General features: G+C 43.9%; 1 protein-coding gene across 1 annotated transcript in view; it reads right to left on the bottom strand.

Moving 5' to 3' along the window:
- The window catches only part of SLC41A3 (solute carrier family 41 member 3), a 60211-nt gene that overhangs the window by 20810 nt on the left and 12448 nt on the right, over window positions 1–26953 (bottom strand). The window contains exons 3-7 of the mRNA XM_042927324.1: window positions 13312–13383; window positions 7607–7751; window positions 4267–4416; window positions 1526–1670; window positions 2–81 (exon numbers count right to left, since the gene is read on the bottom strand). Coding sequence (XP_042783258.1) covers window positions 2–81; window positions 1526–1670; window positions 4267–4416; window positions 7607–7751; window positions 13312–13383 — 592 coding nt within the window. The remainder of the gene's footprint in view (window position 1; window positions 82–1525; window positions 1671–4266; window positions 4417–7606; window positions 7752–13311; window positions 13384–26953) is intronic.

Here is a 26953-nt window from a genome sequence, read left to right as displayed (position 1 = left end):
CCACATATGATGGGAGTAAATATGGCCATGCCTTGGAATTGCTGTTTAGAAATGGTTTTGTTCAAGATGAGCCCTCCAAAACTGGGGAGAGAGCAGAGGGAAAATGATTAGTTTATCCTTGTAGGGGACCTGGTATACCTCTATACAAAATGTCTTATCAGAGGCACCTGGGTGGCTCAGTCGGTTGAGAGTCTGACTTCAGCTCAGGTCGTGATCTCATTATTCTGGAGTTCGAGCCCCACATTGGGCTATATGCTGACAGCTCAGAGCCCGGAGCCTGTTTAGGATTTTCTCTCTCTCCCTCTGCCCCTCCCCCAGTCATGCTCGCTGGCCCTCTTTCTCTCTCTCTCTCTCACAAAAATAAACAAATATTAAAATAAAAAATTTTTCAAAATGTCTTACCAGTTTCCTTTCTCAGTGTAGCAAACACTTTCCTGACCCCTACACAAAATATCTGATATAGACAGGCTGGTATCCACAGTGTCCTCTCCACCATGCACATGATTCTCCGCCTCTATTCTGAGCCTCAGCTGTTCCAGAAGGCCCATCAGATAATGTTAGCCCATTAAAAACAAGTTACAAACTCTCTGAGGTCACATAGCTGGCTGGACTCTCCCATGTGACAGCTCATGTACCACAGCTGAACTGCTACTTTCCTGAGCAGTAAATGGAACCTACATGAGAATCCACTTCTGCTCCTTGTTCTTAGAGATGTCGCAATAAGACCTTGCTCCTACCAGCCCCTGGAGTTTAGCAAAGACTGTCCTGCTCCTACAGTCCTGGCGAGGTTGGATCAGTTTGTAAAAGGAGCCCAGGAGCTTTCTGGAATCAAAGACACCTGGACCACAACCACTTCTCCCTAAGAGTCAACGTTAGGAAAGCACCCCAGAAAGCACTGGGGTGGTGCTCATCCAGGTCTATTAACAGAAAGGGCTCTGGAGAGTGAGGTTCAAGGGTGGAACACCTGAGCTCAGCTGAAGGCCCAAGGGCCCAGGGGGACGAATCCCTCAGCCCCACTAGGTCGCACCAGCAGCCATGCTGTGGAAATGGTATTCACAGAGCCATCACTGTGGGGCCAGGTGAGGGACCCCCTGAAGCCCAAGCAGGGGAACTCTGGCAGCAGGGATGGGGGTGACAGGTGTCCTGCAGTGCCACGAGGGGACAAGAGGTCCTGGCATCAGTGTGTTCATCTGATGTTTCCAGGTTCAGTTCTTCCTGGCTCTGATACTCCTGCAGTGGTAAACAGGACTGCCTCTCAGAATAAATAAGGCCTAAGGTTCTTGGTGAGGGGGAAAGAGATGAAGAACAAAGAGGTATGACTCAACAACCGGCACCGGGGACTTAGTGAAGGAGTCCACAGCAATGATTCCCTCCAACCATGATCAGCCAGAAAATGATTTAAACCCACATGATTTACATCCTCACCCTGGAGGCTTGGTGGCCTCAGGCCACTCTCCCTGTCTGCAGAGGCCAGACAGGGGTGGCATGGAGCAAAGGGGTGGTGGCAGCCCTCACTCATGTGCACCTGCTGATGACCATCGCTAGAATGACTGGGAACCACCCTAACTTCAGGATCCTCATGATGGGCGGGTTCTGCTTGACAATGAGGACCCACAAGGGGATCAGGGCCATGAAGCTGATACAGACCAGCAGCGTCAGGTATCGATTATCTGGGAGGAGAGAGAGAGAGAGAGAGAGAGAGAGAGAGAGAGAGAGAGAGACAGACAGACAGACAGTGTGAGTGCCAGGGCACATGAGCATGGACTGTGGGGCCACAGTCTGGGCTGCAATGATTAGAGGTGAGCTTGGAGCTGAGGAGACGCTTCTGTCTCCGGTAGGGTGGACAACCTACCATACTTCTAAAGATTTTTTCCATCTTATTAAGAAACTGGAAAAGCTCCTCTTTATCCTCAATTCCTGTCACAAGCCCCTTTACTTCTCTTTTTTGCTATTTTCCTGACATACATAACCTCTCCCATCTCCTTCCACCTCAACCTTATTATTATTATTAATGGTTACATTTATGGGATTGTGTCCACAGGCCAGCACGTCATGTTCTCCATTCCCCCTCAGATGGGCATAGGAGAGACTACAGCATGAAGAGGTGGCCCACCAGCACCCGAGCCAGCATGCAGACATCAGGGCTACAGCCAGAGTTGGTTAATGATGTCAATCTGCACCTGGCTGAGGCCAGCCTAAGGTGGCCTCCCCAGCATTTATGGGTCTCTCAGGGCTCAGACCACACCCAGCTTTGCAGCTACTTATGCCCCTGTGTCATCTTCTCTGCTGGTTGGAGCCAGCAGAACTCTGACGGTTCTGGGACACCTGACTGTTCCTGGAGCCAGGTCAGGGCCCCACATACCACCATTCTCACTCACTCCCTTCTTCCCTTATATTTTGTGTGTCACCCTCCCAATCACTCCAAACAAGACACCAGCTTTCTCTAGAGCTATCCTCTCACCCCCAGCCCCACCTCTAAAGGACAGGCTCAGGTGGTGCACAGTCCTCTGCCAAGTGGACCCCAGCACGCAGAGGTGTGCACGTAGGTCTGTGCCCCACATCCCATTTCTCTGAGCAGCATCATTAGGAGGACCCCTCCCCTCTTGTCTTTCTCTGCACTAAACAATCATGGTTAATTCCTTTGCCATAGGGAGGCCCGTCTCCTTGGGCAGCTACATGGAAGCACAGGCCATAGGTGCTCAACTTGGACTACAGAAAAAGTAACTCATCATGGAAGGGGCCAGCCTCTTCGCCATCCCAGGAGGTGGGAGACAGGCCCAGGAAGCTCTAAGCAAGTCTCAAAAGCTCTAGGAAGCAGCAGCCTACAGGAGTGCTGCTTTTAGGACATTTTTCAGTCTGATTTTTCTAGAATGATTCAGGAGCTCTGGCAGAGGCTCCACCTCATATTTTCCCACCACCATGATGAATACTTCCCCCACACATGGCTTGTCCTCCCAACTACATTGACAGGTGACCCAGTCAGCAGCTCATTCTTCATCAGTGAAGATTTATCTCATATGTGCCAGGCCCAGTGAAACTGTAAGTGCACCCAAGATAAATTCACAGTCTAATTTGAGGGATGGACAACCCAACAATGATTCAACAGCTACTAAGTTGTGTGTTGCAACATGCACATTAGGGCAGAGAAGAAGGGTCTGGAAATACCAGTGACCCAAATTTGTTTTATAAGTAAAACGCGATTAACCAACCCACACACAAATCTTGTTTTAAATTCACTATGGTTTAAAAATAAAATTAGGTCATCTTATCATTAGATCTTCATTGCCACTTACAGGAACTTTGAGGATCTCCCAACCATCAAATAGTATTGGTGGAAGGCAGTTCCTGGGGTGACAAGGAGCTGGTCCCAGAACTGAGAGGGAGAGGGTCTCAATGCCCAGACACACTAAATCACAGGTATTCTGTCAGTCTGCTTCAGCTGCCAGCATGTAAGTGCTGGGTGACTTCTCTTGGTCCAGAGTCTGAGTTCCCACAGGGCAACGATAAGCCAGAGCTTCGCTGTGTCTGTGCCTGTGTCTAGGTATTTCCTCCAAATAAGTGTCACCACATGCCCTACTGCTGTCCACCATCTTCTTCACTGTCCACTCCACTCACTGATGCCACCTGCCCCCAGGTACTTGGGGTTATGACCATGCAGAGAATCAACACTTACTAGATCCAAACAACTGTGGGCAGCCAGCTTAGGTGGAAAGCAAAAACTGTGATGCTCAGAGGGGAGTAGTCAGCAGGTGAGAACCATCTGGGAAAGGGAGATGCTACCTGTCCACAATGCCCAGGACAGCAACATGTTCAGTGTGCTCCCAGGGCAGATCTAGGGAGACCCCTGGTGGAGTCAGAGCTTCTGGCCACAAGGGTCTGTCATACAAGAGGTGTGAACGCCTCTCTTGGCTGATGACCAGGGCACTGGGCACCTTCTGAGGAGACCTGGGCTTCTTCTGCCTCACACCAGCAGGGAGAGCATATGCTGCTGCCCATAGCTATGACATGCCTCCTTGGGAGTCCCTTCCCAGCTGGTTTGTACATGGCCAGTGTGACACATGCCTTACCCATGGAGGGTCTGTTAACCTATGAGGGCACACTGAAGTGGCCAGGCCATCCTCTGGCCCTCCCTGGTCTCCTTGCACACCCCTGCCCTAAGGTGGAGACTGAACTTATCTGCTGACCTGAGTGGATGGGAGAGCTTGCTGTTTGCCGACATTGGACCCAGCCTTGTTCGTGTGCCCCACCTCAAGGGGTACCTCTTACCTTTGTGTTTATAGAAGAAGCTGCTAACAAAGGCCAGGATGGACAACGTGATGAGGTCTCCCAGGCTGGCAGCAATGGGCATGGCAATGTTGTTGTCTGGATTGATCCCAAGCTTCTGAGCACCAATTACTATGCAGACCATCAGCATTCCTGCAGGGAGGTGGCAGAGGAAACTCAAAGCACAGGATGAGAAAGTGGTCAGGAGGCTGCTCAGTAACTTTCCTGTATCCACACAGCCCTCACCTGAGCCAGGCTGCCCTAACACTCAGTTTCCCCACTATTCTGAAGCCTGAGAAGGCTGCAGTAGGGTGGACCCTGTCACTTGCAGGCGTGATGTTAAGAAGCAGCCTGGAAGCTTTGATGATACACTCAAACCCATGGAGGAGACAGCAGGGAGGTAGCTCCTGGGCTCCCAAACCAGAAACTACAGATGTGAAGCTCACAGCTGCTCCCTGACAGGAAGAGGACTCCAAAACCACTGTGAGCAATAGAGCCCCAGGGGCAGAGCACAGCATCTTGTGTCTGTCGGGGTCCCTGGGGACACAGGTGCCCCAGTGGGATTAGCCACATGAGAGGTTTGTTAGGGACAAGGCCTGTGAGGAGGAATGGGGGGCCCCAGGGGTATTGGGAGAGTCATGAGATGGCATGTAGGCCACCCTCAGTGGAAGACAGGAAGGAAAGCAGGGGAAGCACATGCAGACTACAGCACAGCATTGTCAGCGGGTCCACATCTCTGGGGAACAGACCCATCTCAGGATCCTGGCAGGGCCACCATTGGGCGAAGGCAGCAGGTAACCTCTAACAGCGGGGAGTGGGGGTAAATTTTTGGGTGTAGCACTGGAAACCCAAGAGACACATTCTCATGGCCACTATACCTCCCTGGGTCCTATTTTGTGTTCTGACTGTGTTCTGAGATGACTGTCACATGCAATCTTCCAGCCCTCATCTACTGCCTAGGACTTAATCCAACAGCATTGGGGGTTCCCGGGTGGCTCCGTCAGTTAAGCGTCCAACTCTTGGTTTTGACGCAGGTCATGATCTCATGGTTTGTGGGGTCGAGCCCCATGTCAGGCTCTGTGATGACAGCACGGAGCCTGACTGGGATTCTCTCTCTCCCTCTCTCTCTACCCCTCCCCTGCTTAAGCTCGCACCACTGACTCTTTCTTTCTCTCAAAATAAATAAATAAACATTTTTTAAAAGACACATTGTATCTTGGCTCTTGGTGTTTAAATACTTTACTCACTACTCTGTAACTCTAAATATAATTAGAATTATCACCTCAAGGCCTACTAACACTGCTGCCACTGGCCAGTTTGTGCCCTATTTTGTGACCAGATCATAGCTACTTTATCTCTTTTGAAATGCCAGTTCTAAGTGAGGTTGAGTCTGTGTGGCTGGTGGTCTGGTGAAAAACAGGGACTACATAGAAACCACCAGTTTGAGAGCACTTATTAAAAACCACCACCACCACCTGGCTTTACAGCAGTCATGCTGAGGTCACACTATGAGCCACCAGCCATGCTCCTCAACTTCTACACATCTTTGGACAACCCAGTTTATGTCCATGCTGCTGAACTTCACCCCTCATCTATGCTTCACTTTCCTCATCTGGAAAATAGGGAGCTAGGAATGGCATTCTCTACAAGACTCCACAGGAACAGGGCTGGCCTCTGGAATCATTTGATTGTGTTGTTTTCAGAGGAGACTTCATATCAAGTATCTCTTGGGCTCTATTTCTCCACAAGGTGTGGCATACTCATTCTTCTCTTCCCTTGGACAGACTGAGTGATGGCACCCTAGCCCCTGCCCCATGTGCACAGGCACAGGTACATGACCAGGAGCAGTCTGCCCAGGGAAGTGTAATTTATGAATTTGCTTCTGGGTTTCTGCACTCTTACCCTCCATCCCGATTACATACACTAGCACAGGAATGAAGAGAAACCACTAAATAACCTGCCACATTATCCTTACAGAGAGCTGAGCTCAAAGGTGTTTCATGAGCAGTCAGATGGAGAACAGAAGGGTAAATGCAAATCCGATTCACAGTTAGCACTTATTCTTTCTTATATGTGCACATTGTTTGCGAGAGACACTCAGACATGCAGTCCAGAAGAGAACCAAAATGAAGTCCGCTCATTCAGCAAACATTTGGCAGCTGGTAATATGCCTATTTTAGGTGTTGAAAATAGCCATCAGGCTCTGGACTCATACAGTAAATGCTTGTTGGGTGGAGGGAGAGACAGCACACAAGTAAGTGAACAAGCATTTGAAGTAAAAAACAGGACATGAAAATAAAGCAGGACTATGAATGGGGGTGTGATGCTAGAGAGCTGATCAGAGAGGCTTCAAAAAGGAGACACTTGCACTTAGCTGAAATTTGCTATGTGCTTGCATACTGATGTCTCACCCCAAACCAGAACATACACATCACAAAACAGTGCAGTTACTCACCAGTGCATCCCCTCCACTGCACCAGTGCCTGGCACACAATAGACACTCAGTAAGTACTGAGTAAGGAGCGAATGGGGGGACATTCCATGGTAATTGCACGGCAACCATGGTTGCCCCTGAAATGAGTGAGCTCCCTGAAGACAGGGTTGTTTGTCACTCCTTGTGTGTTCCGCCTTCTGCAGACATGGAGGAAACATCTGATACATGGCAGGTGGTGTGACAGGAGCAGAATAGGAGAAGCCCTATTCTAACAGGGCACCTCTCTGAGGAGCTGACATTCTAGCAAAGGGGTGAGACAGAAAAGAATGAAGAAAATGAACAATTGCAGATGTTTGTAAGTGCTCAATAAGGAAAACAGGTGCATAGTGCAGAAGAGCATGTCGGCAGCTGGGGAGAAGGGCAGAGGGCAGAACTTGAGTGAGTCAGAAAAGACCTCTCTGCAGAGATGAAATTGAAGCTAATGCTAGAGTCTTGTTCCCTACAGGACTGCAGATGCCAGAATCTTCCACAGGCCCATTCACAAGCTGTGCTCAAGTAACATTGAATGGATGGAGGACGGATGAGCAGATGAATGTGTCAACTGAGCAAAGGCCAGTTCTCTGAACAAGCAGAGGGAAGAGAAATGGAGTCAGCAGCTCACTCCTGGACACATACATTGCCTAAGAAAGGACTCATTGTCCTCCTTGCCCATCCATAAGGTGGGGCTTGGAGACTTAACTAATAGGCTCTCCCCCATCCTCTGGCAGGACATGTGAGGCCCCACCATTAGTGCACCCATTTTCCACATCTCAAGAAACTGAAACACAAAGAGTTGAGAGCAAAGTACTGAAGAATGGAGGACAGAGAGAGCTAGGAGGGGGTGGTAACTGGGGTGGGGGCACAGCTCACCTAAGGCAAATGCAGCAAGAAAGGCGGTGATGACACTGCTGGCACACAGCAACTCCACCTTCACAAAGTCCAACTCCTCCCTAGACATAGCACCCAGCAGCAGGGCGGCCACAGCAGCCAGGAACCCCACAACGGTGGCCTGCACCTGTCAGGGCAGAAATCAGAAACATGAGGAAAGGTGTCTCTGACCATCATTGTTCCTCCCTGCCTTTGCCTCTGCCTCCTCTCTGACCTTGAGGTTACCTAACCTCCTTCCCTCACCCTAAAATTTGCCAACAGCCCTTCCGACCTGGAAAAAACAAACACCTCGCTTTAATCCAACTCCCTTGAAAACTATTGTTTTCTTGTTCTGCAACTTGTTTGATGCCATTTTCCGTCATGAAATCTTCACCTCCTACTCAGCCTTTGGCCAAGGGCCACCAGTCTCTTGCTCATGGCTCCTCTCACTGGTCTGGGCAAAAGTGCTCTATAACCCCCAGCTGCTCAGACATGCAACTTCTCCTGCAATGTGGAAACTTCCACGATCCACAGCTATGCCTTGGAAGTCTCTGTGCACACTCTGTCTCTCTCCCAGACTTTCCTTCCTTGGCAATTGCCCTTCATGCTGGTGGCCCTCTTTCTCTCCATTCTCCCCCATCCCGGCTGCAATTCCCATCTCATCTCAGTGGCGTCACACCTCTGCTGCTCATGCAGGCCAGTACCATGAGGTGCCCAGATCTCAGTATCAATACTGGCATGTTATCAGTACAGTTGACCCTTGACCAACATTGGCATTAGGGGCACCGACACTGTGTAAAGTTGAAAACCTGTGTATAACTTGTCACTCCCTCAAAACTTCACTACTAACAGCCTACTGCTGATCAGAAGCATTACCCATGACACAAACTTGATTCACACATATTTTGTATGCTATATTATATACTGTATTCTAATAAAGTAAGCTAAATAAAATTAAGAACATCATAAGAAATCATACATTTACAGTACTGTATTTATGAAAACAAATCTGCCTATAAGTGGACCCATGCAGTTCAAACCCATATTGTTCAAGGATCAACTAATTCAAATGTCTCAATGGAAACATGCTGTATTATTAAAGAACCCTAAAAAAACAAAGAACTCTACCATATATACGGATGAAAATGTTCCCCAAGTTAACCCACGTGATTCCAGTGAAAGTCCCAATAAGACTTTTCATAGCACTTGACAACTTAAGTTCCACAAAGATGAGTATGTGCAAGAACAGCCAAGACACCTTGAGAAAAAAGATCAAGAGGGAGTTTGGCACATTCATTATCAATATTTAGTTTTAAGGCTACTGTAATTAAAACAGGGTGGTACTGGCACAAAAATAGACAAATAGATCAGCAGGACAGACTGGAGTCCAGGAACACCATCAAGAATAGATGAAAATGTATATATGGAAATTTAATATGATAAAGGTGGAACTTCTAATCAGTATGGAATGGGTGGGTACTGAATAAACGGGGTAAGGAAAAGTGGATATGTAGGGGAAAAAAAGGATTCCTACATTATACCATTCATACACACACCCCACTAAACATAAAACCTAATGTATGAAAAGAAAAAAATATAGGATAATGTGTTTCAGATTTTGGATTAGAGAAAGACTCCTGAAGATATGTAAAATCTATGAAGAAAAATGAAATAAGCTGTATATAAATCCAAGTATGACTTCTATGTGATACCACAAACTTCAAAGACAGAAACTGAGCAGGAGAAAATATCTCCATTTATAAGTAATAAAGGGTTAGTGATCAAAATCATGAAGTCCATTTTACAAAGCAATGCCAACTTTTGTGTTTTTTTAATGTTTATTTATTTTTGAAGGGGAGAGAGACAGAACATGAGCAGGAGAAGAGCAGAGAGAGAGGGAGACACAGAATCTGAAGCAGGCTCCAGGCTCTGAGCTGTCAGCACAGAGCCCAATGTGGGGCTTGAACTCATGAACTACAAGATCATGACCTGAGACAAAGTCAGATGTTTAACAGACTCATCCACCAGGCACCCCAAGCAACGCCAACTTTTTAAAAAAGATAACCCAACAGAAAAATGTACAAGGGGAATAAATTGACAAGATACAAAAAGGAAATACAAATGGCTAAAAAGCAAATAAAAATGTGACCAGCTTCCCAAGTAATAGGAAAAAAAAAATTAATCCCAATTTGAAAGTAGGTATCTTATTTCTTTGTAATTGATGTTGGTGTTCCTTTATGAAAAGGTCAGTGCCCTCTCAGTTTTGGCAGGGGGTGGGGGGGGGTGGGGAACTCAGCAGGTGCTAAGCCCTTGTCTGTGCTTATCCAATGAATGAATCAATCAATGAGTGCATGGGTACACTATATTTATCCCCCAGACTAGGTAAAATTAAAATTTAAAAGGTTTAGGGGCACCTGGGTGGCTTAGTCGATTAAGCATCTGACTCTTGCTTTCAGCTCAGTTCATGATCTCAAGGTTCATGGGTTTGAGTCCTGCAGTGGGCTCTGTGCCATCTATGCGGAGCCTGCTTGGGATTCTTTCTCTCCCTCCCTCTCTGCCCCTCCCCTGCTCTCTCTCTCTCTCCCTCAGAAATAAATAAACATTAGATAAATTTTTAAAAATTTAAAAGGTTGATAATATAAAATACACATTGACAAATATGTGGGAAAATGATTCTCTTACATACAGATGGTGGTAAAATTGGTACAGGAATTCTGGGAGGAAACTTGGCTACAATTTACCCATATACTTATGATCTAGCATTTTCTCAGTACAACATTTGCACATGTGAACAAAGAACCACGTAATAATGAGAATAATGACTGGAGCTGACATTTCCCAAGTGCTATCTGCTATTCTAAGTGATTTTCATTCATTAAGCCATTCTTAAAAGTACAAGTTACAGAATTATATGTACAGCATAATACTTTTTGTGCTTAAAAAAACACAGAAAGACAGGGACACCTGTCTGGCTCAGTTGGAAGAGCATGTGATTCTTGACCTTGGGGTCGTGAGTTTAAGCCCCAGGTTGGGTGTAGACATTACTTAAATAAAACAATATTTAAAAAAAAACACAGAAAGTCATAGCATATATTGTCTATGGCCACATACACCTATATGGGAAATACAAAGTAGTTTAGAAGAATACTTTCAATGCTGGTGAGGTTATGGAGAAACTAATAATTAAAACATTAACATTGGTGCTATTACTTAATACTAAGCATTGAAATATTTTATAATCCTTTTTGGAAAAATCTAGATCTTTAAATTGTTCATACCTTGTGAACTTGTGGGAAGTTATCTTCAGAAATTCGTGCAAAAAGAGAATAATGTCATTGTGGTGTAATTTATTGAGCAGAAGCCTACAAACAATTTTATGTGCACCCATGTGATGAAGGTCGAATGAGGTGGGATAGGGCTGAATTTGGACAGTTTGCAACGGCCCTGTTGGACCAGCTCTTAGTGGCTGCACTTCAGTCTTACTAGTTGAATTCCTGGGCCCTACCAGTTGTTAAAAATCACTCTTGGGTATATTTTAAATATTACTGTTGGGTATATTTGTGATAGAATATCACAATATTTGTGATATTGTGAAATTTGGGTATATTTGTGATAGAATACTAAAAGTTCAATTATGAAATTTATTGGACCATGTGTGACTCAATGTTAAGCTCCTTAACAAACAGAAGAGACAAACTTATATCCATGCTATGAACCAGAATGTGCCAAGCCAGTGTCTGGCCCAGGTCAGGACTTAATGAATGTTGGTTGAGAATCGATCATGTGGAAATGTGCATACATATGGACAAGGATTTGGAAACTTGTAGCTCAGGCACTTATTACTTGCCCCTTGCCAGCCTCTCTGTTAAGGGTATCACGAGCATCTCATTTAATCTCCAAAGCTCTTCAGCCATAGGCCATGGTCCCGGCACAGGTGACTCGGCTCAAGTGGAGAAGGCAGACATCTACACACAGAATTGCAACCAGGTCAGCTGCAGCTGCATGTGCAAGGCCCCAAAGAGTACCTGGTGTCGGGCTGGAACTGAGACCTGATTGGAACTTCATTGCCGGAAGAACAAGAAGAGACAGGACATTCCAAGGAGAGGCAACCACACACACAAAGGCAGCAGGTGTGGGGGACATGAAGCTGTGGAAGGGACAGGACCAGACCAGGAGTACCTTTGGGCCAGGCCTACACTTTGACAAGTAGAACCAACAAAGGAGCTTCAGGAGGAGGCAGTTTGATCAGCTCTAGGATTTAGAAAAGGTCACTCAGGTGTCCAAGCAGAGGGGAGCCAGAGGGGAAGGAACCTGGGGCAATGAAGAGGTTTGATGTCAGTGATGCAGGAGACCAAGAGGCCAAGGCAAGGAAGAAAAGAAGCAGGGCTGGATTCAAGTACAGCTCAGAGGCAGACTCTTCCGCGAGTGGTCATAAGGTTGAGGAGCAGAGATGCTGAGAGAGACTCGGTCTCAGGCTTGATTAATGGGAAGACTCCTCACTAGGCACAGCTACTATGATTGGGAGTTTACCACATGTGGCCAGGTGCCATGGCCTTACATGATTGAAACCTCACAACAGACCATCTTACAGATAAGGTGAGGTGATTTGCCCAAGGGTCTACCCCCAAAATGAACTTTCAACCATCAAACTCTTAGGGATTGGGGACTTCACAAGAGGTAAGTGTGAGGAGATAAGGTGATGACGCCAGATCTGGCTAAGGTGTTTCAGGGATGCTTCGGGGAGGGGCAGATGGAGATGCCCCGTAGACAGCCAGAAACAGTGGCTCTAGAACCCAGGTGAGAGGTAAAGTGGATAGCCACCTACTCTGATGGACAGGGAGATATAGCTAAGCAAGTCTTGTGTGGTCTGCCCAAGGCCAACCTGTTGATAAATGACAGCCTTAACACCAGCCTGTCTGATCTTAGAGTCCAGGTGCTTTGTGCAGCCTCAGGCTGCCCCCAGCCAAAGAAGCCCAGAAGGTTCTGGATCAAACTACTTCCTCTCTTGTCCTGAGCCAATCTCTTCCCAGTCTCCCCCTGCCCTAGGCTTCCTGATTTTGTAATACTCTGAGACTCCTCAGATAAAAACTTAGCCCAACTAGGGTCTATTAGAAGGAGGTTCAAGTTTGAACAAGCATGAAACATTTAAGGGACAAAGGTGTGGGGGTTGGAGGATATCCTGCAAAAGCTGAGAAGGCACAGGCTGAGAGGCAGGAGTGGGGCCAAGGAGGAACTTCCAGACAGGAAGAATCTCCAGAAACTATAAGCAGGATCATATGCACGAGGCAGTCAGAGGGTACACCAATTAGGATGTCAGTGACTTTGGCAAGCACAGCTTAAGTCAAGACAGTGGGAAGAGAAGGCAGTTAGCCCTGTCCATGCTATGAGAAACAGGAGTAAGTAAGTATAGGCGAATCTTTCAATAAGTCTGTCTTGGAAAGAAGGAGGTAGAGAAGCTGGAGCGAACTTGGGTTCCAAGAAGAGGCATCTACACTCCGGTGCCAGTGCCTGTAGTTGGGCTGATCCTCCAGCTGCCATATGAGTGTGGTCTGGTGGTTACAGAATGGACGAGGGGCCCATTCCCAAAGCTCAGTCTGGAGTACAGGGACAAGGGCTCACTTAGTCTTTGCTCTTCCTACCTGGAGCAGGCCTGACTGCAGATTCAAAGCAGGAAGGAGATTCATCAAATGGACAAAGGGGAGAGTCACCTGAATGAGGGCGAGGTTACTGCTGATAACTCTGTGCTGCTCTTGGGTGTCATCAATTTGTCCAGTGTTGGCCTAGGATGAAAAGAAAAGGGCAAAGGGTAAGTCTGGCTGGTCAAAAAGCCACGTGAAGCCTTCCTGGAAAAGGCAATCTCTCAGGAGAGAAATCAGCAAATACCATTTCATTAACACCAGAACAAATTATTCTGCCCAACTTTCAAAACTGATGTGGGATGGGAAGGTAAGACACAAATCCCTTTGAGAATAAGATGGTGTCATGAACCATCTCTCCCATACTCGAGTATTCAAGCACACACAGAGGTAAGCGTCACCAACAATTTCAGAGCCACCTCTCAAACTCATCCATGGGCAGCAGGGGGAGGACCCCTGCTGAGAAGCTGGTTTGCATCCTCAGCTAGGTCTTCAGCCATGTTCTCCTCAGCACCTGCAATCCCTTTTCCCACTAACAGCAAGTCACATCTCAGCTGACCACTAACCTCCTCAATCTCACTTCTGCAAATCATCCCATTTAAGAAACGTTTAAGTCCTTCTTAGGATAAAAAAACATGATCAGAAATACAATTTTCTCCTTTAAAAAATGGTAGTCAGCTTCTAATTTCATAGCATTTTACTGCAAAATTCAAGATGTAGATAAGAAAAGGTTTCAAGCAAATATACTTTTCTAGCTCCTTTGTAATTAGTTCATTATGTTCCTGAACTCCAAAGAAAAAATAAAATTACTTTTCATTTTCAAATAAGGGGAGGCTTTTCTTTTCAGCATGATGGAAACCTCAGGTGTAGCACACGCCATGGAGCCAGGTGACTTTTACTTCACACAGGTAGATTAATATGCACCTTGGGAGTACCCATCGGGACAAGGGACTAAGGTGGAACAGAACGAAGCTACACAGCTTGCCACACACCAAACATGTAAGGCCAACAGGCTCATTTCCCTTCTCTGCTCCATGCTATGCTGGGTGCTTGGTGGACTCAACCAGTGCATTTACTGTGTCCTATCAATCCACCAACTCTAACCCTTTATTCATCAGATAAGGGGGAGCTACCGGCCCATGACCCCTGAGTATTAATTAGAAGGGCATTCCTTCCTCAATGGCTGAGTGATGGGAGTCCTCAATGGGGAGTGATGCCAAGAGGTGCAGCAGGAGGACTGGAGGGCTGGGGAGCTTGCAGAACTCATACAAACAAGGAAGGAGGAGGACCTGAGGGAAAGAAGCTGTGAGAAGGGGTGAGATGGTAAGGAAATAGGATTTCAGAGCATGTGGAATGGATGGACCATTTTCCAGTGGGGAACAGACCAAGGCAGCAAAAGGTAGGGAAGGAAGCAGGGCAGAACCAGACTAGCAGGATAACCCACAGGGAGGGGGCACTTGGGAGCAGGTCTCCATCAAGGTAGATGGATACTGCTTTACCCTGGAATGGTGGTCCCAGAAATGTCCGGGTAAGAGCTGGAGAGACAAAGCCAGTCCAAGCACAGGCTCGGTGGCTTTTTGCTAAGAATGTAAAGAGAAAATCAGTGGGAATTTGGGACATCTATTATGGAGACTGACCTAGATTCATCTCAGTGGGTGACGTTTGGGGAGGCCCTTCCCAAATGTTCATTTGGATCACACAGACTTGAACATTTTAAAATGTCTTTTAATGTCTTACAAGTATAAATTGCTATGTGAAATCCTATGGGGTCCTATCTCAGTTCTAGATTTTCTAAATCTTTCCTTATTGGCTACATCGTAACAGGTTGCTTTAACGGATTCAGACCATGAAGATGACATATCCTCTGGGCACCTCTCTGGGTCTGGATTGTACCTGGAAGGCTGACCCATATAGATGCATATACAAGCTCCCTTGCCCTGTTTCTTCTGGTTGGTTTTGGTCAGTGGGGAGTCATGGAAAGTCACTGGAGGGACAGCAAGAGTGAGGGTGGGGTATAAGCATCTCTGTGCCCTTCCCACTGCCCCAGTGGCTGTGCTCCTCCACACAGACCTGCAGCACCAGCCAGATGGCCCTTTCCTACAGCTCTCCCAGGTTCTGAGAATCATCCCTACCTCTACTCATCCTCTTGCCCCTTTCAGCTTAGACTGATCATCACTTCCTGTTATTGCCAGTCCTAGGGTGATTCACTGCCCTTTTGCAGTTTCCCATAATCCTGCCCACAATGTGGTCAACTCTTCATTAAACCCTGCTCAGCTCCCATCTGTATGTGCCACCTCTCTCCTGCCAGGATCCTGACTTATCCACTGAGTTTTATCTTCGTAAGGACACTTAGCTTATTCACAATAAAAAAAACCCAATTTGTCATTATTTTGTATATTTTTTCCCAATAACAAATATACCAACTATTTTCCAGTAACAAAAAAAAAGACTTACTGGATTAAGATGGAGGACTGAATGTTTTACTATCCTTCCTAACCAAACTGAAGGATAGGGAAAGACAATCTTTTTATTTTGAATTAATTTTAGACTTCAAAGGAGTTCCAAAGTTAATATACTTTCCTATATACCCTTCACTCAGCTTCTCCTGATGTTAACACCTTATATAACCACAGGACAATTATCAACTGAGACATTAAGGCTAGTACAACTTTATTAACTAAACGACAGAACATATTCAGATGCCTCCAGTTTCTTCACTAGTGTCCTATTTCTGTCCCAGGGTGTCAATTCAGGCTGCCCATGTAGCTAGTCATCATGTCTCCTTGGTTTCTTTCAATATGTGGCAGTTCCTCACCTTTCACTGTCTTTCATGACCTTGACACTCTTGAAGAGTACTTGATTAGATATTTTGTACAATGTCTCTCAAATGGGTTTGTCTGGTGTTTCCTCATGATTACACTGAGATTATTCGGTTTTGAGGGAAATCAGGCTACAGAGGTATAGTGCTTTTCTCTTCACATGGTATCTGGAGAGCTGTCATACCAACATGGCTGATGAGATGTGGCCTTCACCTTGGTCCTTGGTTCAGGTGGTGTCTGCCAGGATTCTCCACTATAAACTTACTGTGTTTCCCTTCCGATACTCTGTTATTTACTAGTGAGTCATTAGGCCCATTCCATATTCAAGGCAAGGGAATCCAGCTTCACCTCCTAGAGAACAACGTATCAAAGATTTGAGGACATCTACAAACTACTATAGTGATTCACAAGTATTTGGGGAGATAGTTTGGGGCCAAGCAAAGATCCTATTTCTCCTTCAAGTGCCACCTACTAATTCATTAGTGGATTTTGCCTGTGACAATGATCAGTATGGTATTCTAATGGTGATTTTATATTTCCTTCATTCTTTGCACATAAAATTTTCTCTGAGATACAGTGGTCCCTTCTCCCCCTCTTAAATCATTTATTTACATGGTATGATTGGACTCATAGGTATTTATTTTATTCTTCAGGTCATAATACTATTATATTTATTTTGTCACTAACACTGCTCCCACTGTGGCCATTGGGAGCTCATTAAGGTTGTCTTTCTGACATGCACCCACATGCTGTTTAGTACTTCCTTACTTTCTGGCACTATCTGATACTCCAGGTACATCTTGTATTTTCTCTGCCCCAGTCCTAAGATGAGCCATTTTCCCAAGAATGTTGGCTTCTTTTATTGAAGAATGGTATCAGAAATCAAGACCTAGATGGCAGATGTGTTAGGTGCCACTGGGATGGTACTGCTTCTAGGTTCTGTTAGTGGGAGAGCTAGGAAATGTATGTATGGATCCTAACCCATGAATATACACATACCCATGTCTATTGTTGTACCTATCTGCATACATATTAAAACAAACGTGAGTCCATATTCATATTTCTGAGTCAAACCCAGGATCATAGGGTTCATTCTAGCATTGAGGAAATGATTTTTAAAATGGACACAAGTTGTGGAAAATAAAAAGAGGTATCTATAGTTTAACACAGCTTAAGAGGGCATCCCTAAATAATGTAAAGCAGGAGTTAGGTTGGAGGAAGGACCCATAACCAAAAGGTCTACTGCACAAAGCAGAGGTAGCCCTGAGGATGATGGGAGCAGAAGGGAGCCTGGGACAACTGAAAGGGCTTTGGCCCAGAGAGCAGAGCAGGAACATCCAGAAGAGTTGGCCTCTTCCCTTGTCTGCCAACAACGAGACACCTGGCCATTGGGCTCTAAGCAGAAGTAGTGTGTGTGTGTGTGTGTGTGTGTGTGTGTGTGTGTGTGTGTTGGGGTTAAAAAGGCAAAGCAGTGCCCAGAGTGGCCATGATAAGATGGACAAAGAGTCTCTAGACCCATAAGCCCAGTTACTAGCACATACTTCCAGGTAACCTATTTTGACTCACCACCCCCCCCAACCCCAATCACTACAAGTATCCTCCTCTAAAGGACCGCATTCAGAGATTCACAGAGTAAGAGGAAAGCTAAAATAAAATGATGCTCAACCAACCAAAAATCACTGTTCATGAAAGGAAGGTCACAATCATGAAAGAGATTCATCAGAGTCAACAAATGGAAGCACAAAAATCTAAGGAAACAGTCAAAACAGGAAATTGAATAAGACTCTAGGGCAAGCAAATTAACAGATGTGGAAGAATGGTGCTTCCGTAAGTGAAAAAACAATTTTAAATTCTAGAAAGTACAAACTTGATCTCTGAATTTAAAAGAGAGGATTTAAAAAAAAGACAGAAACAAACAAAAGCTCTTCATTAGATGACCTCAATAACACAATGGTCAGAGAGGTGGAAAGTGATTTAGTGAAATAAAACATCAAGCAGAAGTATTCCCCCGGACCAGACACAAATACAAGAAATGTGAAAAGAAAGTTAAGGAACTCAGAAGTTAGATTCAGAAGTTGCATTGTGCACCCAATAGTAGTAGTAGGGGGTGCGGGGTGGGGTGACAGAAAGAATGAATACCAAAATATTATAAGTAACAGCAGTAACAAGGTTTCCATAGAACTGAAGACAGGCATAACCCTTTAGATAGAAAAATCTAAGATATATGTAAGGTAATGAGAAAAGGCCCTTGCCAGAGACACCATGATGAACATAGCTGATAAAGAGAAATATACCAAAAAGTCCAGATAGAAAGGTGAACACATAATCTAAAAGAAATTAGATTCTAAAACTAATGGGGCTTCCAGGGGGGCATGGCTGGCTCAGTCAGTAGAGCATGTAACTCTCGATATCAGAGTTGTGCGTTTGAGCCCCCCAGTGGGTATAGACATTACTTAAAAATAAAATTTTATTTTTAAAAGTTATGAGGCTTCCATCAGCCACACTGACCACAAGAAGACCCTGAAAATATGCCTCAGTACTGACGGAAAATAATTGTGAACCATGCATTCTCTATAGTTCCAGGTTGGCATTCAATTGTGAAGATAAAATAAAGTATTGTCACACTGCAAATGTCCAAAAAGTTCACTTCCAACAAATCCTATCTGATTACTAGAAGACACACTAAAGTAAAACAAAAAAACAAATTTAAAAGAAAAGTGAGGGAGAATGATATCAGCAAGATGGAAGGCTAGGAAGCTCCAGGCCTCATTCCCCCCATGCAAATACCAAGTAAAACAAGAGACTGACCAAAACAGCTTTGTGAGAGCTCTAGAAACCAGTCAAGGATTTGCAAAATCAAGTGACCCCTCACCAAGAAAAACCCACACTTAGAACAGTAGAAAATCCAACAGTGTCTTTGCTTATCCTTGCACCACTTCCTCCTTGGTACAGAGTAGTGCAGTGCATGGTGCCTTCCTCAGGATAGAAGGAAAACAGTGGACCAGTTTGCAACATCCTGGCCTTCCTGGAGGATACCTGAGGGTCTAGTTTCCATTTTGCCTGACTTGGAGATCAAAGGAAAAGGTGGCATAGTTTGGATATCAGTTTCCAGGCTGCCGAAACCCTGTATCCAGGGTGCTGGATACAGTACAGCTGCAGGGAATTGCAGGCCCATGCATGCCTGGGGCAAAGACTATAGACGGAAAAGTACAATAAAGCATGTAAGTCCCCAAGGAGAAGCAATGCTGAGTTTTTTAGGGTAATTAAAAGGTTTTTAAAGAAAATTTTCAATGTCTTTTTATTTACTTTTGAGAGGGAGAGAGAGAACAAGCTGGACAGGGACAGAAAGAGAGGGAGACACAGAATGCAAAGCCAGCCCCAGGCTCTGACCTGTCAGCACAGAGCCTGACACAGGGCTCAAACTCACTAACCATGAGATCATGACCTGAGCCAAAGTTGGATGCTCACCCGACTGAGCCACCCAAGCGCCCAAGGTAATTAAAACATTTAATAGCAGCCATGTGTGGTGAATTGGAATGGAAAAAAAAGTACATATACAGGCCCAGGGAAGACACATGCCCAGAAAAAGCCTGAAAAGACTTTAAGCCTTCACACCAGACTGACTAGTGAAGGTCCTCCCTTTCATGAGCAAGTCTGCAAAGACTGGGAGAGGTAGCTATTTTCTCAAATGCCAATTTTTCGACAAAAGATGAGAAGGCAGGGAGTGCCTGGGTAGCTCAGTTGGGTAGGCATCTGACTTCAGCTCAGGTCACGATCTCATGGTAGATGAGCTTGAGCCCTCTTTGGGTGAGCACAAACCCCACTTTGGGTGAGCCCCACTTTTCTCACTCTCTTATTTAATAAATACTTTAAAATAACTGTCTTACATATGTTCAAAGAACTAAAGGAGGACATGGATAGAGATCTAGGGAAATGATGATAACAAAATGAGAATATCTACAAAGAGAAACTTTTACAAAGGAACCAAGAAAAATATGCAGCTGGAAAATATAATCACTGAATTGAAAAATTCACTAGAGGGGTTCAATAGCAGACTCAAACAGGAAGAAGAATGAATCAGTGAATTTGAAGATAATGTCATTTGAAATTATCAAGTCTCAGAAACAACAACAAAAAAAAAAATGAAGGGAAGTGAACAGAGAGCCTACAGGACTTATAGGGCACCATCAATCAGATCCATCCATCCATCCATCCATCCATCCATCCACCCATCCATCCATCTCATGTGTTTCCCAGAAAGGGAAGAGAGACAAAAAGGGGCAGAGAGCTTTTTTGAATAAATAATGGCCAAATTTCCCCAAATTTGAGGAAATACATGCATATCCAAATGCAAAAAGGTCAACAAACCCAAGGAGGACAAACTCAAAGAGGCCCACACCAAGAAACATTATAACCCAACCACTGAAAGTCAGAGTCAAAGAGATAATCTTGAAAGCTACAAGAGAAAAGACTCCTTACAAATACAGGATCTTCAGTAAGGTATCAGATTTCTCAGGGGAAACCATGCAGGTCAGAAGGTAGTGGGATAATATATTTAAATATATTTTTTGCTGGAAGAAAAAATAAAATTCACCAAAAGTTCTATATACAGCAGAACTGTACTGCAAAAAACAAAACAAACAAAAAAACAACAACAAAGAGAGAGAGAGAGAGAGAGAGAGAGAGAGAAACAAGAGCATTCCTAAATGAATAAAAGCTGAGGGAGAGTTCAATACCACTAGACCTGCCCTAGAAGAAGTCCTTCAAGTTAAAGTGACAGGACTTTAGACATGCTAAAATGAGCCCTTCAAGTTAAAATGAAAGGACACTAGACAGGAACTCAAAGCTGTATGGAAATATAAAGTTATCCAGTACAGGTAAATATTTGGATAAATATAAAAACCTATATTATTTTAATTGTGCTTTGTAACTCCATTTTTTATTCTTTTATATAATTTAAAAAGCAAAAGCATAAAAACAATGAAACTATGCTAATGGATACTCTAATAAAAATAGATATTTTGTGACATCAGTAACATAAAATCAAGGGTAGAAGAGGGCAGAGGTATAAAGGAGTAGACTTTTTTATGTGATTGAACTTAACTATTATCAGTTTAAAATACATTGTTGTAATTTTAGGATGCTATATGTCATCACTATGGTAATCACAAAGAAAATAACTATAGAATACAAACAAACAAAAAACAAAACGACAAGAGAATCAAAATGTATTGCTATAAAAAATCACCTAATCATACAGAAAGACATTAAAGAAAGAAAGAAGGCACAAAAATAAAGCTGTAAGACATACAGAAAACCAATTTTAAAAATGGCAATAATAAGTCCTTACCTATCTGTAATTACTTCATTATAAATAGGTTAAACTCCCCAATCAGAAGACATAGACTGGCAGAATTAAGAAAAAAAATGGGTCCAAATACATGCTTTCTACAAAACACTCCCTTCAGATTTGGGAGATGCCTAGGTTGAAAATGAAAGGATGGAAATATCTCATGCAAAGAGCAACCCAGAGTGCAGGAGTTGCTATATTATTAGCAGACAAAATAGACTTTCCATTTAAAACTGTTGTAAGAAACAAACAAGGATATTATTTGATGGTAAAGGGGTCAAATCATCAAGAAGATATAACAATTATAAATGCACCAAATATCAGAGTTCTTAAACAAATGCAAACACTGACAGACATGAAAGGAGAAATGGACAGCTCTACTATGATAGTTGAAGACTTTCAATAATGGACAGAAGAACCAGGCAGAAGACAAATAAGGAAACAGAGTATATGACTAACAATATGGAATGACTGGACCAAACAGGCATAGATAGAACACTCCACCCAAAAATAGAACGCAAATTTTTCTTAAGTAGCCTTGAAACATTCTCCTAGATGAACCATATGTTACCCCACAAAACAGGTTTCAATACATTTTTAAACACTGAAATCATATAAAATGTCTTTTCCAATCACATTAGAATGAAACTAGAAATCAACAGCAGGACAACTGGAAAATCAGCAAATACATGAAGATCAAAAAAAAATTACTCTTCACAACCAATGGATCAAATAAGAAATCACAACAGAAATAGGAAATATATTCAGATAATTAAAATGCAAACACAACATACCAAAACTTAAGAGATACAGTTAACACAGTACTAAGCTGGATATTTCTAGCTGTAAACAGTCTTAAATTAAAAAAAATAATAATCTCAGTCAACCACAAAAATGACAACTTAATAAATGTGAAAGAGAAGGGGCGCCTGGGTGGCTCAGGTGGCTAAGCAGCCGACTTCAGCTCACATCATGATCTCATGGTTTGTGAGTTCGAGCCTCACATCGGGCTTTGTGCTGATAGCTTGGAGCCTGGAGCCTGCTTCAGATTCTGTGTCTCCCTCTCTCTCTGTTCCTCCCCTGATCTCACTCTATCTCTCTTTCAAAAATAAATAAAGATTAAAAAAAATTTTTTAATGTGAAAGAGAAGAACAAACTAACCGCAAAGCTACCAGGAGCGAGGAAATAATAGTGACTAGATCACAGATACAGAATGGAAAAACAAATGAGAAGATTAATGAAACCATGAGTTGGTTCTTTGAAAAGATCAATAAAATTCACAAAACTGTAACTGCATTGATTAGAAAAAAGAGAGGACTCAAAACTAGAAATGAAAGAGGTACATTACTACTGCTTCCATCAAAATCAAATGGTATTTTTTTAATTCCAAAACCAGAAAAACACCTCACTAAAAAGGAGAAGTATAGACCATATCCCTCATGAACATGGATGCAAAAATTCTCAACAAGATACTAGCCAACTGAATCCAAAAATACATTAAAAAATTATTCACCACAACCAAGTGGGATTTATACCGGGGATGCAGGGCTGGTTCAATATCTGCAACTCAATCAATGTGATACATCAAATTAATAAAAGAAAGGAAAAGAACCACATGATCCTCTCAATAGATACAGAGAAAGCATTTGGCAAAATACATCATTCTTTCTTGATGAAAACCCTCAAGAAAGAAGGGACAGAGGGATCATACCTCAAGATCATAAAAAAAGCCATATACAAAAAAACCCACTGCTAATATCATCCTAGATGAAGAAAAACTGAGACTGTTCCCCCTAGAGTCAGGAACACCTCAGGGATGTCCACTCCTGCCACTGTTATTCAACATAGTATTAGATGTATTAGCTTCAGCAATCAGACAACACAAAGGAATAACAGACACCAAATCAGCAAGGAGGATGCAAACTTTCAATCTTCACAGATGACATGATACTCTATATGGAAGACACAAAAGATTCCACCAAAAAACTGCTAGAACTGATCCATGAATTCAGCAAAGTTGCAGGATATAAAATCAAACCACAGAAATCAGTTGCATTCCTATATGCCAATAGTGAAACAACAGAAAGAGGAATCAAGGAATTGATTCCATTTACACTTGTACCAAAAACTATAAAATACCAAGGTATAAACCTAACCAAAGAAGTGAAAAACCTATACACTGTAAACTTTAGAAAGGTTATGGAAGAAATTGAAGAAAATACAAAAAAAAAAAAAAAAAAAAAGAAAGAAAAATATTCCACGCTCATAGTTTGGAAGAACAAGTATTGTTAAAATGTCAATACCAGGGCACCTGGGTGGCTCAGTCGGTTGAATGTCTGACTTTGGCTCAGGTCATGATCTCACAGTCTGTGGGCTTGAGCCCCGCGTCGGGCTCTGTGCTGACAGCTCAGAGCCTGGAGCCTGCTTCCGATCCTGTGTCTCCCTCTCTCTCTGCCCCTCCCCCACTTTCACTTTGTCTCACTCTGTCTCTCAAAAATAAATAAATGTAAAAAAAAATGTCAATACCACACAAAGCAATCTACATATTCAATCCAATGCCTATCAAAATAACACCAGCATTCTTCACAGAGCTAGAACAAAAATTCCTAAAGTTTGTATGAAGCCAGAAATGACCCCAAATAGCCAAAGCAATCTTGCAAAAGAAAACCAAAGCTGGAAGCATCAAAATCCCCGGCTTCAAGTGTATTACAAAGCTATACTTATCAAGAAAGTATGGTACTGGCACAAGAACAGACACTCAGATCAATGGAATAGAATAGAGAACCCAGAAATGGACCCACAAACATATGGCCAACTAATCTTTGACAAAGCAGGAAGGAATATCCAATGGAATAAAGACAGTCTCTTCAGCAAGTACTGCTCAGAAAAATGGACAGCGACATGCAGAAGAATGAACCTGGACCACTTTCTTACACCGTACACAAAAATAAACTCAAAATGGATGAAAGACCTCAATGTAAGACAGGAAGCCATCAAAATCCTCGAGGAGAAAGCAGGCAAAAACCTCTTTCATCTTGCCCACAGCAACTTCTTACTCAACACGTCTCCAGAGGCAAGGGAAACAAAAGCAAAAATGAACTACTGGGACCCCATCAAAATAAAAAGCTTCTGCACAGCGAAGGAAACAATCAGCAAAACTAAAAGGCAACCGACAGAATGGGAGAAGATATTTGCAAATGACATATCAGATAAAGGGTTAGTATCCAAAATCTACAAAGAACTTATCAAACTCAACACCCAAAAAACAAATAATCCAGTGAAGAAATGAGCAAAGGACATGAATAGACACTTCTCCAAGGAAGACATCCAGATGGCCAACTAACACATGAAAAAATGCTCCACATCACTCATCATCAGGGAAATACAAATCAAAACCACAATGAGATACCACCTGACACCTGTCAGAATGGCTAACATTAACAACTCAGGCAACAACAGGTGTTGGCAAGGATGCGGAGAAAGAGGATCTCTTTTGCATTGTTGGTGGCAATGCAAGCTGGTGCAGCCACTCTGGAAAACAGTATGGAGGTTCCTCAAAAAACTAAAAATAGAACTATCCTACGACCCAGCAATTGCACTACTAGGCATTTATCCAAGGGATATAGGTGTGCTGTTTCGAAGGGACACATGCACCCCCATGTTTATAGCAGCACTATTACCAAAAACTAAAGTACGGAAAGAGCCCAAAACGTTCATCGATGGATGAATGGATAAAGAAGAAGTGGTATATATATACAATGGAGTATTACTCAGAAACCAGAAAGAATGAAATCTTGTCATTTGCAACTACGTGGATGGAACTGGAGGGTATTATGCTAAGTGAAATTAGAGAAAGACAAAAATCATATGACTTCACTCATATGAGGACTTCAAGTGACAAAACAGATGAACATAAGGGAAGGGAAACAAAAATAATAAAAAACAGGGAGGGGGACAAAACAGAAGAGACTCATAAATATGGAGAACAAACTGAGGGTTGATCGAGGGGTTGTGGGAGGGGGGATGGGCTAAATGGGTAAGGGGTATTAAGGAATCTACTCCTGAAATCATTGCTTCACTATATGCTAACTAATTTGGATGTAAATTTTAAAAAATAAAAAATAAAGTTAAAAAAATTTTACCATATATTTCCAATCAGGACCTGTTCTCAAAGAACTCTGCTCAATATTATGCCATTCTCTCTTAATTAGTATAATAGTACTCTTGATTAACGGTTGTTTAATAAACAATTTATGCCTTTCAAAGGAAATTAGATTTTTGGTTAAATAATTTATATGATTTCCTTAAAAAAAACAATGTGACTATACTTAATGTGAATATACTTAATAATATACTGAACTAGACACTCAGAAATGGTTAATTTGTAAGTCTTCTTTTATGTGCATTTATAACAATTAAAAATTATTTAAAAAGGACCATGTTGGGGCACCTGAGTGCCTCAGTCACTTAAATTTTCAACTTCAGCTCAGGTCATAATCTCACAGCTCCTGAGTTCGAGCCCCGCATGGGGCTCTGTGCTGACCTGGAGCCTGCTTTGGATTCTGTGTCTCCCTCCCTTCCTGCCCCTCCCCCACTCAGGCTCTGTCTCTCTTTCCTTCAAGAATAAATAAACATTAAAAAAATGTAAACATAGAGTTGCTGCAGCGGCCACCGCCATATTCAACAGACAGCAGTGCTGCGGTCTAGCCCCCAGCAGAGCGAGTGTCCGTCAGTCTGTCTTCAGTCCACAGACCCTGTCCTGACCTGGGGACTCTTGCCTGCCGTCCAGCCTGAGCAGCGAACCTGAAAGAGCCTAGAGCTTGATGGATCCGCGAAGTCAGAAGTCAACTTTGGGGCTCGTGCTTCCACTCCGTTGCACCTTCCTCCTGTATTCGTGGGCTCAAGGCACCAATGTCGCCCCTCCAAATCTCGGACCAGCTCTTAGTGCCCCCTCCTGGTTGGCTCTCCCGCGGCTGGGGGAGGAAGGGCTCACCGTGGCTGAAGCGCCCCGCCCCGGGTTCTGGAGATCCACCAGGACTTGGAGCCGATGGCCCTGCCACGCTTGTGTACCTGGCCGCCGCCTAGGCCGGCATTAGGCCAGCCCAGCTCTGCCACTCCAGCCCTGCCTGCCCTCAGGGGCTGCTGTCAACACAAGCTTCCTGAGCAACCTGAGCCTGTTGGACTAGAGCAGGAACTTCCAGCTCAGGCCTGGGTCCAGCTGGGGCCACCACCAGGGTTTGGTGCAGGGACTTGCAGGGCCCAGAGGCTGGCTGCTTGCACAAGTCCGCTGTCTTGGCACCTGCCCATGCCTCCAGCCGCCACCGGGCCCCTCGCAGGGTCGCCACAAGAGGAGCTCATCCCTCAGGAATGCATCAGGCAACCTGTCCTATGCCCACCTCATCACCAAGTCCATCAAGAGCTCAGGGTGGAAGCAGCTCATGCTGTCGCAGATCTAAGAGGAGATGGTCAAGTATGTGCCATACTTCAAGGGTAAGAGTGACAGCAACAGCTCGGCGGGCTGGAAGAATTCAATTTGCTTTAATCT

The sequence above is a fragment of the Panthera leo genome, chromosome A2, assembly GCF_018350215.1.
Source record: "Panthera leo isolate Ple1 chromosome A2, P.leo_Ple1_pat1.1, whole genome shotgun sequence".
Lineage (NCBI taxonomy): Eukaryota > Metazoa > Chordata > Mammalia > Carnivora > Felidae > Panthera > Panthera leo.
This window is presented reverse-complemented; position numbering and strand designations above follow the sequence as displayed.